Below are 17772 nucleotides of genomic sequence, written 5' to 3' on the forward strand. Positions count from 1 at the left end.
TTGATAGTGTGGCCAACTAATCTAATTGTAATCTAACTACATGCACATATCTATCAACTTCTGCCATTCCTTCAACTCTCTCCTTTTACCACTATAATGTTAGTAGTAATCGATGATTAATAATAATGCATGGTGCCTGTTTCAAAACTGAGAGCCCTAGTCTAGATATACAAGTCCATGAAAGCTTTTGAATTACAATCTACACACATACACATAATACATCTAAAGAAAACAAAATGCATGTTACTGTAGAAAAAGCTAAAAGGGATACAAAATATGATGTCTCTCAGGACACCAGCGTCACCACAATGATGTATCACTTAGCAACAGCATAAGCTGGGTTAGTATCCATTTTGATAGTGTCCTTGTCCATAATAGCATAAGATGGATTAGTATCTATTTCAACATTTCGACCCATTAGAACAAACTGATTGTTATCTTGTGTACCGACGTTCTTATTGTTATTTGTCCTCTCAGGTTGACGTTTATAATACATTCTGGTAATGATGTATGTCATTACAGCGGTAACAACAAGTGTGATAATAAATGTGACCACTAAAGTGATAGCAACTACTGCTCCTGTTGAGAGGTCATCATCTTCATCTGATGATCCACAATCACCTGTATAGTACATGTGTACTGTATGTAACTACATACACAAAGTACAAGATGTTGCATGGCTGCAGTGGCGTAGCCAGCCCTTCAGTGATGGGTGGGCACACTCACCCACACATTTCAGCCCATGCAACTAACTAGCAAAAAAATGCGAGTCCATCCTTAGTGGACTACACGTACACTTGGTTTAACAACTGTTTCAAAAGTGCATAAATGTATCTAGCTAGCTAATAATATTCTACGCTGCTGTTCCTGCAGCTTATTTCACTAGTCTAAACTACTGCATGAATGATATAGAAGCTAGAACTGAAAACTAACTTATTACACCTCCTTGTCTTGTTCTCTTTTAGCTCATCTGCAACTCATTCTACTCCAGCCTGACTCTTAAGATACTTGCATGGCTTAATTCAGTTACCACTGAATCTTTCATCTCCAACCTACTTGTCTAACACGTGAGAATTTAATTTTTCGTTTATCACTCAGGTCACTTATAACCTCGTCAACAACAGAATCCGTGCTGCTCCTCACAACTCAGTATTCCAGATGTGAAAGAAACTGGATTCCCTCCTTCCTAGTGCTTCCGCCCTAAAATTTAGATCACGTGATGCCGTGCATTAACTAGAAAACATCGAAACTATTCAGATCGCGTGATGTAATTATTGAACTTGTCTCGATATCATCTGTTGATTTACAACGAAACTATGGCACTGCCAAGGTATGCAATACTCGTTTCTTGTCCGTAATATGATTAGCAAGCGGGCGCCGCTGTCCCAGGGAACTTTGGATGGGCACGTGCCCACCCAGGCCCACCCTTGGCTACGTCACTGTATAATGGCTGTATATGCGTAGCATCATGCAGACCACACTTAATCTCTGTGAATTTGTATTTTTTCTTCCTCATTTAATGTACATACAAATTACACTAAGAAGTAGAGTTTAGGTAACTATAGTTACTTTTGAAACTTAAGTAATATGCAGTATACAAACTATATTATTACTTAAGTAACATAACTAGTTATGGACATAACACTATATACATAGTTGCAACTGTATAGTATTATGGTGGCTAGTAACCATGCGTAAACCAAAACGCTCAGCCTCTGCAATTCTCGCACCATACATGCTTCAGCAGATATATACATTCTGTGTACTGTACTACATGATTCAGGCTGTCTAACAGATACTGTATACATCAAACATACTAAATATGACAACTTTAAACAGGTTGTAGGATCAGGTGTCCTACAGACCTTCAGCACTTTTGCTGTAAAGCCTTAATAAATAAAAAGTACAAATAATATATTTGAGGTAAGTAATTTTCATTGATTAATAAATTTTAGTACTTTTCTTTTTGGGGATTACCCATTTTTCATTCAATATAGCATAAAGCCAAACCTGATAATTATTATTTTTTTAGGCTTTATAGTGTGAAAATACTGAAGGTCTGTTGGTAGCAACCAACAGCCACAACATAAAACATAAACAAAGATGAAACTTTAGCAGACAGTCAAGCAACTGCATATTTTTTAATTTGCAAAAATTACATTCGTCAAAAATTGTATGTACATAGTAGAATCTTTGTTGAAATTGAGCTGAAATGGCCACTTCACTTTTGCATAGCTAATATTTGGGGTATATGTATAATTTTATTCTTCCTTGGTAAGGTACATATCTCTGTGGAATAATAACACAAATGTGTTACAAAAGTTAGTAAACAAGCATAATATGAAAGTAACTAGTAACAGTTAAGTTACTTTGCATACATGTAAAATTACTGGTAACTGGGACTGCATAAACAGGGCGTAATAGAGAATTTGTCTTTTTCTCCAATTTTTTCATGTAACTCTATAAAATGGCCATGTCATTTTAGTTCTGTTAATAAATCTACAGAATGCAGATCTGTTATGTGATGGGAGTAGTTTGTGCCACTTTTTGCAGGCTTGGTCACATTTTCAGCTTGTTTATTCTTTGTTCACACAATACCAGTACTAAATGATCATGTACATACATGTTGGAGTATTAGCAACACCATGACCAGCTTCATTAACTGCAACAACTGTGATATTATAAGTGGTGCCAGGTAGTGGATGTCCAAGAAACAAATCTGACATTAACACCGATGTAATATTACCAGGAACACTACTACTGTCAGTAGAGCGGCCATCATTGTTGGTGTAGTTAATCTGTACTTCATAACTACTGATCAAGGATGTGGTACAAAGGTTCAATATCGATGGTGCCTGTATAAATACCATGCATACTTTACAATGAATTTCATCAAATATACTGTAACTTAGTCTAGATTAGGGCTGAAATAATCATGCATTTAGTATTCATACTCTCTACTGTTGATGTTCAAGTACACACTAATACTAGCTAGCACAATTACTGATCAGCACAAATAAACTCACACAAAAACACTTACAGTGCTTCATAACACTTGAGCTCCCTTAATGTTATATGGTGTTTAGTAGTAGAGGTGTGCGATTATCTAGTATATTCGATTATCAAGATATCATAGGACTTATCGAGATAAGGATGATAGGTTTATTAATCTAGATAATAGTAAACTTCCATAAATTATTTGTATACCTGATGGTGTAGGCACCTCCTGGGGGCTCCAACTCTCCTACCAGTGATAAGACTAACATTTTTCACTTTATTATAGTCTTCAAATTGCAATTTGCTCACTTTACTGGTTACAATATTAGCAGTTTACTAAAATAAATAATTGTTTCAGTTATTGAGATACATTAGATAATCAAGATAAGTTCAAAGGAAATATCGAGATATGTCTAAATTAGTCACCACACACCTCTATAATTAGTAGCTACATGTTTCTCTAATTCTTATATTTTATTTTTGAATATATAATAATATACTTTTTGGTGTTGTTTTTTAATTTGAAGTAGTACAAGTACAGTACACCTCATGGGTATTGTTGCATGTACATGCATGACACGTGTGAGGTGTACTCGAGTGACCCGTGTGGATGCAGCAAGGCTACAGTAATGTCCCGCGATAGCTAACTTTACTCGAGAGCATCAAGCAAGACCAGATAACAGGTCTCACCTATATGGTCTTGGGAGGCGGCACTGGCTCAGTTCCACCAGCTGTGAAGTCTATTGCAATGCCTGTGTTATAGCTACCGAATACTTGGTCACTTCAATAGCTACTGACTTGATCTGTCACGGACTACAGTCAGTACTGTAGCTAGCAGTAGCTACCGTAAACCTAGATGGATTGGTCACCAAGTAATGCCACAAAACCCCAGTTAGTGCATTTTTCTAATTCGCATTTTCTTTATCTAGATAGTTAAAGGAATGGTCAACCGAAGTTTCTACTCTAGAAGCCAAGAAATTTCGAAGTTACAGCGCTACAAAGTGCTAATAGCAAAAAATCGAGTGACAATAAACTACAGGCGTTTAATAAAACGATCATAACATACAAATGTAGTCCTCTACCAAGATGAAACTTGTATCATTGAATTCTCCATGAATAAACAAATCCATTCCTGGGTAAGTTTTGTCTTCCAGGCCTTTTCTATGTCCATGGGGGAACGGCGAAGGCGAAAGAACGTGAGAAAAAGTGCTAGTGAACCGCCCGTCCAACACAAGGCAGACTAACGCTGATATCTTCTGTCTCCTTGAGTGTACTGACACTAAGTAAAGATTTTGGAACTCCTCTTGTTTTTGGGATCACGATGCTAACAAGGTTTGTGGTGTTATCGTGAAACAAGCGCTTTAGAATTTACAGATTTTTTTTCGTTTTCGTAAATATTCTACCTATTGCGTTCTGCGGGCCCAGTGTGCATTTATTGCATTCTACTGTATAATTAGCTAGCTAGGCTTGCACGAACATAATTATGGGACCAATCACAAATTTTTATGCGATTTAAGTGTTGTATGAAGTTACTAAACTCAGTAGCGAGTGTTCTCATGTGTGGTGAGTTTCTCGCACAGCTAGTGCATATCCACGCGATATTCCACAGCCGGGTATTGTAGTACAGTACATTGCAAAAGAATGATCTCGCGAGAAGATACGAGCATTACTCGCATGTGTATACCCGTGACGTTACCTGTGAGCTGTACTGTAGTACATAATATTATTATGATATATTTTGACGTTATTAAATTTGCAAGATGATGATTTTGACAACTACAATTGTACTGCTAGTAATGTGTTTGGCAGTAATAATGCAACAGCATTACTGGGAAGTAAGTTTCTACTTATGCACTGCATCTACTATTGATTTGATTTTTTACAGTTGTAGCTAGTTGTAATCACACAAGGCCCAACAGACATGACACATATGATAAATGATAATGCCACACTCACTTGTACTGCTACTGCTATATGGGCATTCAATTAAGTCTAGATTATGTTATACTGCACACTACAGTAAAATCTTGGTTATCCAAACCCCAATGTATCTCAGGTAATGGTAAAGACGTTCGGATAAGTGAATTGTTCGAATAACTGAAGCGTAGCCCATTCATTTAAATACAGAGCTCTGTTGAAATACTGTTAATAAAACATACACTTGTACTAAATACTCTAATAGAACAGTCATCTCCAATTTCAGATAAACAAGGGTACAGATAAATGAGGGTCAAGGTCTACTGTACTCACAACTCAAATTACATGCTATAAAAATTGCCCATTGTTTGAAACGATCAAGCATACTATGTGCTGAAAAATTATAGAATCTAGAAGAAAAAAAATGATTGTAGGCATCTCTAATAACAAAACATTCAACTACTCCAACATTAATTATGGTCATCATCACATTCATTAATTAAGATACACACATACCATCCAGCTGATTGTGATGTCTTCCACTTGTTGCCTTGAGGTAACAATTGAAGATGGAGTAACTCCCACAAACATTGGAGGAACTAATAATACATGTTCAGATCAAATAGACAATAATATGTTTGGCATGTATAATTATATGCAACATTACAGTGTTGTATGGGGTACTTTCCCACTGTATCAACTTTCTCAAGACTTTTTGTACTGTTTGTAAATTAGTGATGTACCAATTAATCAGTAAATAATTGGAAATCCAGTTTATTGGTCACATTTCAGCAATGTCGGTATTGGTTATTATCAGCAGATTATTTAGCCGATTAATTATACTGGCCCTGATGTTATTGTTTTCATAACAATAAGAGTTCTAACTGACAATTAAATTTTTACAAAATGTGTATGAAATTTTGGGAAACATAAATATCTGATCGGTTATCGGCATCGACCATTATGTGAATTTTAATATCAGCTAATTGCATAATCTCTTATTGGTGCACCACTAGTAAACACTGCCTAGTTGTTACTAAGATGTACTAATGCCAATACGCAAACTATAGATAGCCTAACAATATTGTTTTTAGATAATGTAAGTTGATGTTATAGTTGAAATTAAGTTTGGTAAACTCATTAAAGGAAAATGGGTATAGGCTTCAGTCTCCCCAGACTCTGGTCAGTAATAGAATGGTAAACTAATAACTATTATTGGTTCACCATTCTCTGGTCAGACGCTCTAAATGTTCCTAGGAGGTTGACCCCCAGAAGCTGTACTACTGTAATCTTCATGTAAATAGCTTGATTAAAAACAGAAAATGGAGCACCTTACCATTTGATTTTAAAGATGAAGTGTGATTCACCACAACATCTTGACCAACTCTATTCCTACCAACGATAGTTATTGTGTATGAAGTGTCACTAGTTAGTCCAGTAAAGTTGTAGGAGTTGCTGTCAGTAGAAATACTCTGTATCACTACACCAGATGATGTATTAGTCAACATTACTGTATAATGCACTGGTACACACTGAGTAGTATCATTCCAAGTTATGTACAAGTAGGATACACATCTCTCTACCATAGTAGGATCAATGAGCTGTGGTATATCTACAGTAAGATTACAGCAAAAGTTTATAAAAATGTTTGGTACCTCTGTAAAGGTTTTACATTAGTTAGATAGTACACAGACTAGGTATGTTTAGTTGCATAGAATATTTCCACTATAATTTTTAATGGAATGGTGTGGTGTTGTTCTTTCTACTATACATTACTACTGTACTGGTATTACAGTCAAAACTATATGCAGCACATTTTATTTATTTCAAGACACACGATAGTGTGTCATGAGGCCAAGAAAGATAGTGTGCCATACCATGAGTTTTTACAGGAAGGAACAAAATGCGATTTTCACACATACGTAGCTCCATGCTCCCTTCTTGAATTGGAATCATTTTTACACTGCAAACTTCCGCCACCTTCAGCATCCCAAATACCAAATTTGAGCAAGATAGCCTAACACAATCATGAAATAAATATGAGTCTTCAAATTCAGCTTAATTTCTTCATTTTTTCTTTGTTTAGGGGGCTTAGATTATTCTTTTCACACACTTAGTTACAAAAATCTTTACAAAATGCAAATGTGTAGCTCAATTTTCTTGAGCTTTGGTACACTTTAAAAAATATTGTGGCACAGTTACGTACCAAGTTTGGTGCAATCTGATTAATAGTCATAGAACTACGGACAATCGTTCGCATTAAAAAGGCCGACTTGTTGTTTTCACGCCTATAAGGTAAACTGTCTATGGGAATAATTTAAAAACAGTATGCATATAAGTTAACCATAATAGCTCAAACCTTTTGTAGTTTAAAAGAAATCACACTGACAGCTATAGAGTTAAAAGCCAAAACCCAAACAACTGTACATCACTGGGTTGAAATACTCTAATAGAACAGTCGGTCAGAGTAGTCACCACAGGATAAAAGATGCATGAAAATTTTGAAAAAAAATTGCCAGTTTTCAAACCAGTGACCTCCATACTGAACACCCAAATCTTAACCACTAAGCTGCTGCTATCACAGCTGTTCTCCTCACTTAATTTCTACTTTATAAATGAAATGGCTGCAATGTAGTTAACAATAATAAATTAAATCTAATCCAAAACAGCCAAGCTGTAAAAAAAGTGTGCGGCCCTCAGAAAGGCTATGGTGAAAAAAGATGTGAAATCCAAGGTGGCGGCCAAGAAATGGCTGTGATGGTAGGTTAGTGGTAAAAATTTTAATAATGACAATTCAGGTGAATTTTTGTGCCGCTTCACAAAAATTCACCTGAATTGTCGTTATTAAAATTTTTACCACTAACCTACCATCACAGCCATTTCTTGGCCGCCACCTTGGATTTCACATCTTTTTTCACCATAGCCTTTCTGAGGGCCGCACACTTTTTTTACAGCTTGGCTGTTTTGGATTAGATTTCATTTCTTTTTGTATTTGTATACCCCAAAGCCGGCCTATGGTCAGCTTTGGGACTTTTTTAACCTATGTTTTTTTCTTTACTACAGGAAGAAGAAAGGATGAAGTAGATGTACTTTAAATATTTTATCAGTAAATGTACAAATTATATATACTGTATAATACATATGTGACCGGATTTGCGAAAAGGGGTCCAATTTGCCAACTTTGACAATTGATAACTTCAGATTGGAAAGAGCTATTGCCTTGATATTTGGGCAGTGGTGAGCACCACTATAGCTGAATACATGGTGAAATGTTCAGGTTAATATGTTACTTGAACACTGAGTTATGGTCTCCAACATTTACGGAATTGGATCTGTGTGGAAGACCCCTTTTCGCAAATCCGGTCACATATATTGATTACAGAAATCTCCATGGTGGTTTCTTTGTAACTGAACACTCTACAACGTGACTTCTTCTAATTGCTCTCTCTACAGGGTGAATTGTTTGTAGCTGAACGATCTACAAGGTAACTTCTTCTAGCTGATCTCTCTACAGGGTGATGTGTTTGTAGCTGAATTTTGTATAGGTGATTTGTTTGCAGCTGAGCTCTTTACAGAATGGTTTCTTTGTAGCTGAACTCTCTAAAAGGTAACTTCTTCTAACTGATCTTTCTACAGGGCAATTTGTTTCTGGCAGAATTTTCTACAGGGTGATTTCTTTGCAGCTGAACTCTCTACATGGTGGTTCCTTTTTTAGCTGAACTCTCTACAAGGTAATTTCTTCTAGCTGATCTCTCTACAGGGAGATTTGTTTGTAGCTGAACTATCTACAAGGTAACTTCTTATAGCTGATCTCTACAGGGTGATTTGTTCGTAGTTGAATTCTGTACAGGTGATTTGTTTGCAGCTGAGTTCTTTACAAAATGGTTTCTTTGTAGCTGAACTTTCTCCAAGGTAACTTCTTCTAACTGATCTTTCTACAGGGTGATTTGTTTGTAGCTGAACTATCTACAAGGTAATTTCTTCTAGCTGATCTCTCTACAGGGCAATTTGTTTGTAGCTGAATTCTGTACAAGTGATTTGTTTGCAGCTGAGCTCTTTACAGAATAGTTTCTTTGTAGCTGAACTCTCTACAGGGTGATTTGTTTGTAGCTGAAATCCCTACAAGGTAACTTCTTCTAGCTGATCTCTCTACAGGGTGATTTGTTTGTAGCTGAACTCTCTACAGGTGATTTGTTTGTAGCTGAACTCTACAAGGCGATACTTCTAGGTGATCTCTCTACAGGATTCCTTGTTTCTAACTGAACTCTCAACAGGGTGATCTGTTCATAGCTGAACTTTCTACTGGGTGATTTGTTTGCAGCTGAACTCTCTAAATGGTGGTTTCTTTGTAGCTGAACTCTCTACAATGTGACTTCTTCTAGCTGAACTCTCTACAAGGTGACTTGTTTCTAGCTGATCTCTCTACAGGGTGACTTGTTTCTAGCTGAACTCTCTACAGGTGATTTGTTTGTAGCTGAACTCTCTACATGGTGGTTTCGTTGTAGCTGAACTCTCTACAAGGTAACTTCTTCTAGCTGATCTTTTTCACTGCATATTTGTTTGTAGCTGAGTTCTCTACAGGGTGATTTGTTTGCAGCTGAACTCTCTACATGGGAGTTTCATTGTAGCTGAACTCTCTACAATGTGACTTCTTCTAGCTGAACTCTCTACAGGGTGACTTGTTTCTAGCTGAACTCTCTACAGGTGATTTGTTTGCAGCTGAACTCTCTACATGGTGGTTTCTTTGTAGCTGAACTCTCTACAAGGTAACTTCTTCTAGCCGATCTTTCTACAAGGTGATTGAGTTTTTTGCAGCTGAACTCTTTACATGGTGGTTGCTTTGTAGCTGAACTCTCTAAAAGGTGACTTCTTCTAGCTGAACTCTCTACAGGATGATTTGTTTGCAGCTGGATTCTCTACGTGGTAGTTTCTTTGTAGCTGAACTCTCTACAATGTGACTTCTTCTAGCTGAACTCTCTACAGGGTGACTTGTTTTTAGCTGATCTCTCTACAGGGTGACTTGTTTCTAGCTGAACTCTCTACAGGTGATTTGTTTGCAGCTGAACTCTCTACATGGTGGTTTCTTTGTAGCTGAACTCTCTACAAGGTAACTTCTTCTAGCTGATCTTTCTACAGGGTGATTTGTTTGTAGCTGAATTCTCTACAGGGTGATTTATTTGCAGCTTAACTCTCTACAAGGTGACTTCTTCTAGCTGAACTCTCTACAGAGTGATTGATTTTTTTTGCAGCTGAACTCTCTACATGGTGGTTTCTTTGTAACTTAACTCTCTACAGGGTGATTTGTTTGTAGCTGAACTCTCTACAGGGTGATCTGTTCATAGCTGAACTCCCTATAAGGTAACTTCTTCTAGCTAATCTTTCTACAGGGCGATTTGTTTGTAGCTGAGTTCTCAACAGGGTGATTTGTTTGCAGCTGAACTCTACATGGTAGCTTCTTTGTAGCTCTACAATGTTACTTCTTCTAGCTGAACTCTCTACAAGGTGACTTGTTTCTAGCTGATCTCTCTACAGGGCGACTTGTTTCTAGCTGAACTCTCTACAGGTGATTTGTTTGCAGCTGAACTCTCTACATGATTGTTTCTTTGTAGCTGAACTCTCTACAAGGTAATTTCTTCTAGCTGATCTCTCTACAGGCCGATTTGTTTGTAGCTAAACTCTCTACATGATGGTTTCTTTGTAGCTGAACTCTCTACAAGGTGATTTCTTCTATAGCTGATCTTTATACAGGGTGATTTGTTTGTAGTTAAACTCTCTACACGATAGATTCTTTGTAGCTGAACTCTCTACAAGGTGATTTCTTCTATAGCTGATCTTTCTACAGGGTGATTTGTTTGTACCTGAACTATCTACATGATGGTTTCTTTGTAGCTGAACTCTCTACAAGGTAACTTCTTCTAGCTGATCTCTCTACAGGACAATTTGTTTGTACCTGAACTCTCACATGATTGTTTCTTTGAAGCTGAACTCTCTACGAGGTGATTTCTTCTAGCTGATCTTTCTACAGGGTGATTTGTTTGTAGCAGAACTCTCTACAAGGAAACTTCTTCTAGCTGATCTCTCTACAGGGAGATTTGTTTGTAGCTGAACTCTCTATACATGATTTGTTTGCGGCTGAATTCTCTACATGATGGTTTCTTTGTAGCTGAACTCTCTACAAGGTAACTTCTTCTAGCTGATCTCTTTACAGGGTGAATTGTTTGTAGCAGAACGATCTACAAGGTAACTTCTTCTTACTTATCTCTCTACAGGGTGATTTGTTTGTAGCTGAACTTTTTACAAGGAAACCTCTTTTAACTGAGCTCTGTACAGGGTGAATTGTTTGTAGCTGAACTATCTACAAGGTAACTTCTTCTAGCTGATCTCTCTACAGGATGATTTGTTTGTAGCTGAACTATCTACAAGGTAACTTCTTCTAGCTGATCTCTCTACAGGGTGATTTGTTTGTAGCTGAATTCTGTATAGGTGATTTGTTTGCAGCTGAGCTCTTTACAGAATGGTTTCTTGTAGCTGAACTCTCTACAAGGTAACTTCTTCTAGCTGATGTATCTACAGGGTCACTAGTTTGTAGCTGAATTCTCTACATGGTGGTTTCTTTGTAACTGAAGTATCTACAAGGTGACATCTTCTAGCTGATCTTTCAACAGGGTGATTTGTTTGTATCTGAACTCTCTACAAGAAATCTTCTTCTAACTGATGTTTTAACAGGGTGAATTGTTTGTAGCTGAACTCTCTACAGGGTGATTTGTTTGTAGCTGATCTCTGTACAGGTTACTTATTTCTAACTGATCTCTTGAATTCTGTTCAGGGTGACTGCTCTATTAGGATGACTGCTCTATTAGAGTATCTCGATCTTGCACTTGCTACACCAAGTTGGATTTCGTGTTATAACTCCGTGGCTTTAAGTCTGATTCTTCTACACCATTGAAGAGCCTTTCTAAGATGATAACTCCATCTGTACAGCGATTTTGAAAGCATTACCCTAAGCGGTTTACCTGGTAGGCGTGGCAAGCATAATAATAATAATAATAATAATAAAATAAAAATATTAAAAATTAGTTAATCTCGATTGCGTAATTGTTACACACTGTTGATTTTTTCGCTGTATCTTCCTGGTTTTTAGCTCGATTTCTTTCAAACCACAAAAGGTTTGAGGTTCAATAGTTAACCTATTCACCCACCGATTTTCAGCTTCTTCCCATACGCGGTTTACCCTGTAGGCGTGACAACATATTGGTGTTATTTTTCGTGCATAATCGCTCATAACTCTTTGTCTGTTTATGGTATTCCAGCCAAAGTTGGTACCGAGATGCGCCTTTATACCCCCCTTCTGTGTGCCAAATTTCAAGGCAATCGGATAACGCGTTCGAGTTTTATAGCAGTTTTTGTAAGTGTGTGACAAGAAAAAGAAAAATAAGAAGAAAAAAAAAAAAAACGAAGAAACTCAGCCAATTTTTGAAGTCGCATATCTCGGGAACGCGTGAAGCGATTTCGCTCAAATTTGGAATGTAGAGTGCTGCAGTTGGAGGGCATGTCCACAGCAAAAATCGTCTTGTTTCATCAAGGAAGCACAGAGCTACGGAGGTGCGAAAATTGCGTTTTCTTTCTTCCTGTCAATATACTCACGGGTGTTACGCGCCGGCTTCTTGGGCCGCACGACACACTACCGTGTGTCTTGATAAAGCCGTTATTAAAATTTATTATCATCAACATCATTGCAGCCATTTTATGGCCACCACCTTTGATTTCACAACTTTTTCACCCAGGATTTTTGAAGGTTGCACCATTTTTGTACAGCTTGACTATTTTTGCATGGATATTAGTTCACACAAATATTGCTGTACATTGTCAACTGCAATGAAATACAGTGATACCTCAGATACCTACAGTATAACCACTGGGTGTTTAGATAACTTACAGCCATATTGCTGAAGTTATGTGCACAACCACCATATATAGATCATAAATAACAGATTTAAAAACTTTCTTATAATACACACAACAATGCTAACAGAACAAGCAATCATTGTTTGGTGTTACATTAACAGAAAGGTTGGGTAAGTGAGGTCAATTCCAACAAACTATTCACTAGTATGCATGAATCTCTTACTTAATAGAGAAGGTTGAGCAGCAACTTGCATACTAATTCCCATCGTTTTCCTGTTAAAAGCAACAACAATCACAGAGATATCATCAGATAGCATCACTGTATTGTTAAAAGTGTAGGAAGCGTCACTGGTCACTACTGGTCCAATAGTATCACTAGATGATGACAATGTTATCATATACTGAACTGAGTTACTACACCCTCCAGTTATAGTAGTCCAACTGGTATTAACATTTAAACAATTATCTGTTGCCATCAAATTGTTAACTATCTGTATACCTATAAAAATGAAACACAAAATTTGTGAAGATACAAGTACCTGGGATTGCATAACTTTGTTAACACTTATTGTGAACATGCCACTCCACGTTGTACTTCAATATATGGTCTTCTGTTACAGGTGTAGTTATCATAAAAGGTTTCCTGTAAAGCTGGAAACCTCCTGGGGTGTTTAGTAATACAAAGGATTTAACCTCTTCAATGTTTAGCATACAGTAAAAGGATACACTAGAACACCTCTCAATAGGCTGAATTATATACCAGAACAACTCTTAAAAATACAGCATGAGCATTGTGAAAGTGATTTTACTAGCCTCAAACTTTGTGATACTTCACCACCATAGCTACTTCATCAAGTAACAACTCAGAAAACCAGGCTACAATCATCATGCCTATCTTAAAACTGTCTGTCTGTATCCACTCCACCAAAGTAAGTGACATCTTTAGCCATTTAACAAGAGCTGAGAACCTCCTGACACCTTCCGAGCAACATGGGGTGGATATACCACTGTTGTACTGCTCAACTCATGCTGATTTACTGGTTTCCGTACTTAGTCGATCAGGATCTGTCTTCTAGCCATTGGAACTGTAGAGGGCTACAGAAATTATGCTGTAGAACCCCAGTACTATATGCCACCTAGTACAACACTTGCACACAGTTAACTACAAAAGAAAAGTGCTAACAGGTACTGACAACACAGATTCATTGTTCCTTTGAAAACCAGATTGGTTACTTTTGTAGCAACAGTAAAACCAAACTAAAAGTTCAACCAAAAGTTCAATTTCTTCAAATTAAATTATTAAACCACTAAAACTAAAATTGCATTTACACATTAGCCCATAATGGTAGCTACGTACGTTAAGTAATAGTTAGACTTCAGACCACAGGGGTCTAAGTAATTTTTATAACCTGATGGCCCTATGTCGTGGCACCTGAGCAAAGCAAAGTTGCTAGTACAGGGCCTGAGGGTTACTAAATTACTTAGACCCCTGTGTTCTGAAGTCTAACTTATTTAGACCATTTATGTTTATGTAGTTGTTGTGCCTTAACACTCTTGACAGCTGCTTGTAACAGAAAAAATGTTAATTAGTAAAAACAAGACATCACTCAACTCGTAACAACAGTTATGTGTTTAAAAATTAATCTTCAAGTAGTTATACGTTGCCAGTGTTGTTGTGCATAATAAACATGAGAAGGGTCTAAGTAACTTAGACACTTGTAAAATCCACCACAAAAGATCTAATAACTATAAAAAGACAGGAGAGTGTCCTACATAATACTTCTGCAAAGCCTGCATAGCATGTTACTGAGTAGATACAGCAATTTTAAGTGAACATTGCATTGTAACTTCTTAATGTGTAAAACTACAGTATACAAATAAAACTCCTGCCAAATATTCATTTGTATTATTAGCTATCACTGTGTGGGTGTGTAATTCTGATATCTAAAATTTACCCTATTTTGAGCAGCTATTTTCATCCAGGACATGTCATAAACATCAGAGTAGTGGGTGGACTAATACAAAAAAGAGTAAGCAGACAAGTGAAGACAGAGGTTAAGTTTGGAATCTCCAGGATCCACCTTGCAATTGCTTGAAATGGCTCCCATCTGAATAAGAACAAGACTAGCCAGCTCTTTGTGGCTTCACCACCTCAGCGGCCGCCTCATGCATAACCATTGAATGGTGCCTAATGACCAATTGTGGTTTTCACACGCTCAGAGAAAAGCTACTACAAAAACCAGTACCGAATAAAAGGTAGAGTGAAATATGGTAGTCAATTAGACCAGCAATCTGACTGCGGTAAAAAATGAGAGTTTTATTCTGTGCGTGAAAGCAAGGTTGTCTCTACTCTGGTCACAATTTTCTAGTCAAAAACACCACAAAATGCAATACAGCATTTAAGGCTTGTTCTGCATTTTCACGAGTTACCAGCAGTTTACTGTCAAACACCCAATCTTTAGAAAGTGAACAGTAAATGTGATGTAAACTTGTGAACAGCTCTATTGATCCAGATATCAATTGTTAGATCTACATACAGTCAGAGTACAGTCTACCTCTCTAGACTGCTCGATACTTCCTTGTAAAAGTATTCCCAAGCAACACTCTTCTGCTTGTGATTATTAGAGCCATTTACCTTTCTAGTGCATACACAGCATCTAGTATCCTTTTCCCATCAATTCAGATTCGAAATGCTATAAGCAGTACTCATAACAGAATTACAGGAAAAACTGGTCATAGCAATTACCCACTAGGAGTTGAATGTGGTCATGGTATGTAACTCAGGATCTAAGATCAAAGAGCAAGGGAGGATCCAGGGAGTTCAAAGGGTTCCATGGAACCCCCCTTTTGAAAGAGCCCCTCTTACTGGAGATACTCTAATAGAGCAGTCAACATTGAGATACTCTAATAGAGCAGTCACAGTATTCTTAAGAGTAGCAGTGTAGCAGGCTACGTGTGGAGTTATAAAACAAGGAAATTTAGTTGGTGAGGGTATCTATGGTGAGGGGCAGGTATTGCACCATTTGTACTGTACTGCAAATGCCAGCAAGTAAATAAATATGACAACATGATCAACACAAGTTTAAGAGTAAACAAAAACATGACCTGGAGTATACCAACTGTACACCTCTTTTACATGTGATACCCTGTTAACATATATGTGTACGAGTATAATAAGAGAAGTTTCCAAGTGTACACAAACAAACAATAATGTACATGCATACAAGCATTAAAATTATTATAGAATTTTCAGAGGATAATAACCACATACATTAATAATTGTTTATACTGACATATAGTCATGTATTACCTGTCACATTCAACACTATGGAACTAGTAATCTCATTAGTACTGGTAGTACACTCATACTCAACGTTATCATCCTCCAGTCCAACATTAGTGATCACAAGATTAGTATTAGCATTATATGTAGAGTTGAACATAAACTGATGATTAGTAAGAACATTAGAATCAATAACTGTTCCATTTCTCCTCCAAATTGGATCCACTGGTACTCCATTACGTAATATCACACATTGTAGAGTTACGTTACTTCCTTGACATGTTATACTAGGACCAGTAACTGGTTGACTGAGTGCTGCCATGATAATTACCAACAGATATAAAAGAAGCAATCAAGCTTAACACTATAATTTTATTTTGCATTATCATGGAGACCATACAGTGATCTCAAACACAACATAGATACATAAAGAGGCTGTTTAGACAATTATGGTTCTCAAGTTGGCTTCAAATCTAACAACAAAAACTGAGTTAAGAAACACTGATATTTTCAATTCTAAAACTGATAATTGAAATACAGTGGTGTGAAAATTTTAGTTAGAGTCTTAAATATATAAAGTCTTGACATAACATTACTTAGCAAAACCTTTATATAGCAAGATATAACTCTGAACTTTCACATGACTAAATTTACCAGGAGTTTTATAATTTTGTCAAAAATAGATACCATTTCACATAGAAGACACAGATTAACTTATTCCCTATAGTTCACATAAAGATCATTTTGTACAGAGTCTAAAGCCATGAAAATTAATAATGTTTTTAACCCCACAAAGTGACCTGGTGAGTAGAGTGAACAGGATTTTGATACGCTTGATTTGTATATATGTGACTGAATTTGACAAAACAAGACTTCGACGCACAAAGCTTTGTTAGGAGATATGGCGATTTTAAGGAATCATTGTGTAATAACTTCCCAGTGCCTACAGCTGTGCAAACAAAATTTGCACCAATTGTTCATCTGTTCACTAGCTATCACTGAGTGGGTGTATACATTTCTGATACCCAAAATTTGCCCGGTTTTGGGCAGCTTTTTTCGAGCGGGTAATAATATCACAGGTGGTAGTAATAGAGTGGGAGGGTGGGGGTGGATGGTGGTCTTAATATAGGGGTATAAAATGAAGTAAGAAGACGATTGGAATCCAGGGGCCAAGTTTGGGCTCTCCATGGCCCTCCATGGCCCTAAAATTACTCCAAATTGACTGAGAACACTATTGGCGAGCTCTTTGTGAAGTCCCAGCTCACTACACACCATTATCACAAAGCCATGGCCATTTAATGGCGCCAATCTCCCACTCGTGGCTTTGACAGGGTCGGAAGAAAGCTGCTACAGAAACCAGACTTGCCAGTGCTGAAGGAAGTACAGTGTGAAATATGATAGTGTATTAGACCAGCAATCCATTTCTGGTAAAATCGTAAGTTTGATTTTGTGTGTGTGGAAGCCTTGTTATATGAAATCCGGTCACATATGGACATTGTGGAGTGGTTAGATCAAGTTATATGTTGAGAATGTTGACCTAAGGAAAGATATTTTCTAGACCAGTCAATGTTTTGATAACATAAATAAGCATGTAATTGTGATTATTGATTTCCTTTTCATGAAATTAACCAGTGTATAGGGAACCGTTTATAACTCCCAATTATATTTCT

The 17772-nt window shown here is 37.0% G+C and overlaps 2 protein-coding genes across 4 annotated transcripts in view; both read right to left on the bottom strand.

The window, feature by feature from the left end:
• Positions 1-17772, bottom strand: part of LOC136264338 (mucin-17-like) — a 330828-nt gene that overhangs the window by 302605 nt on the left and 10451 nt on the right. The gene's annotated exons all lie outside the window — the stretch shown is intronic.
• On the bottom strand, positions 89-14508 carry LOC136264403 (uncharacterized). Its single transcript, XM_066059133.1, has 5 exons — positions 13043-14508; positions 6251-6526; positions 5431-5513; positions 2624-2855; positions 89-621 (listed from the first exon to the last, which is right to left on the bottom strand). Exons 1-5 carry the CDS (start codon positions 13395-13397, stop codon positions 317-319), a joined length of 1251 nt encoding a protein of 416 aa, XP_065915205.1. The 5' UTR covers positions 13398-14508; the 3' UTR covers positions 89-316.

Source organism: Dysidea avara, chromosome 1 (genome assembly GCF_963678975.1).
Source record: "Dysidea avara chromosome 1, odDysAvar1.4, whole genome shotgun sequence".
Classification (NCBI taxonomy): Eukaryota; Metazoa; Porifera; class Demospongiae; order Dictyoceratida; family Dysideidae; genus Dysidea; species Dysidea avara.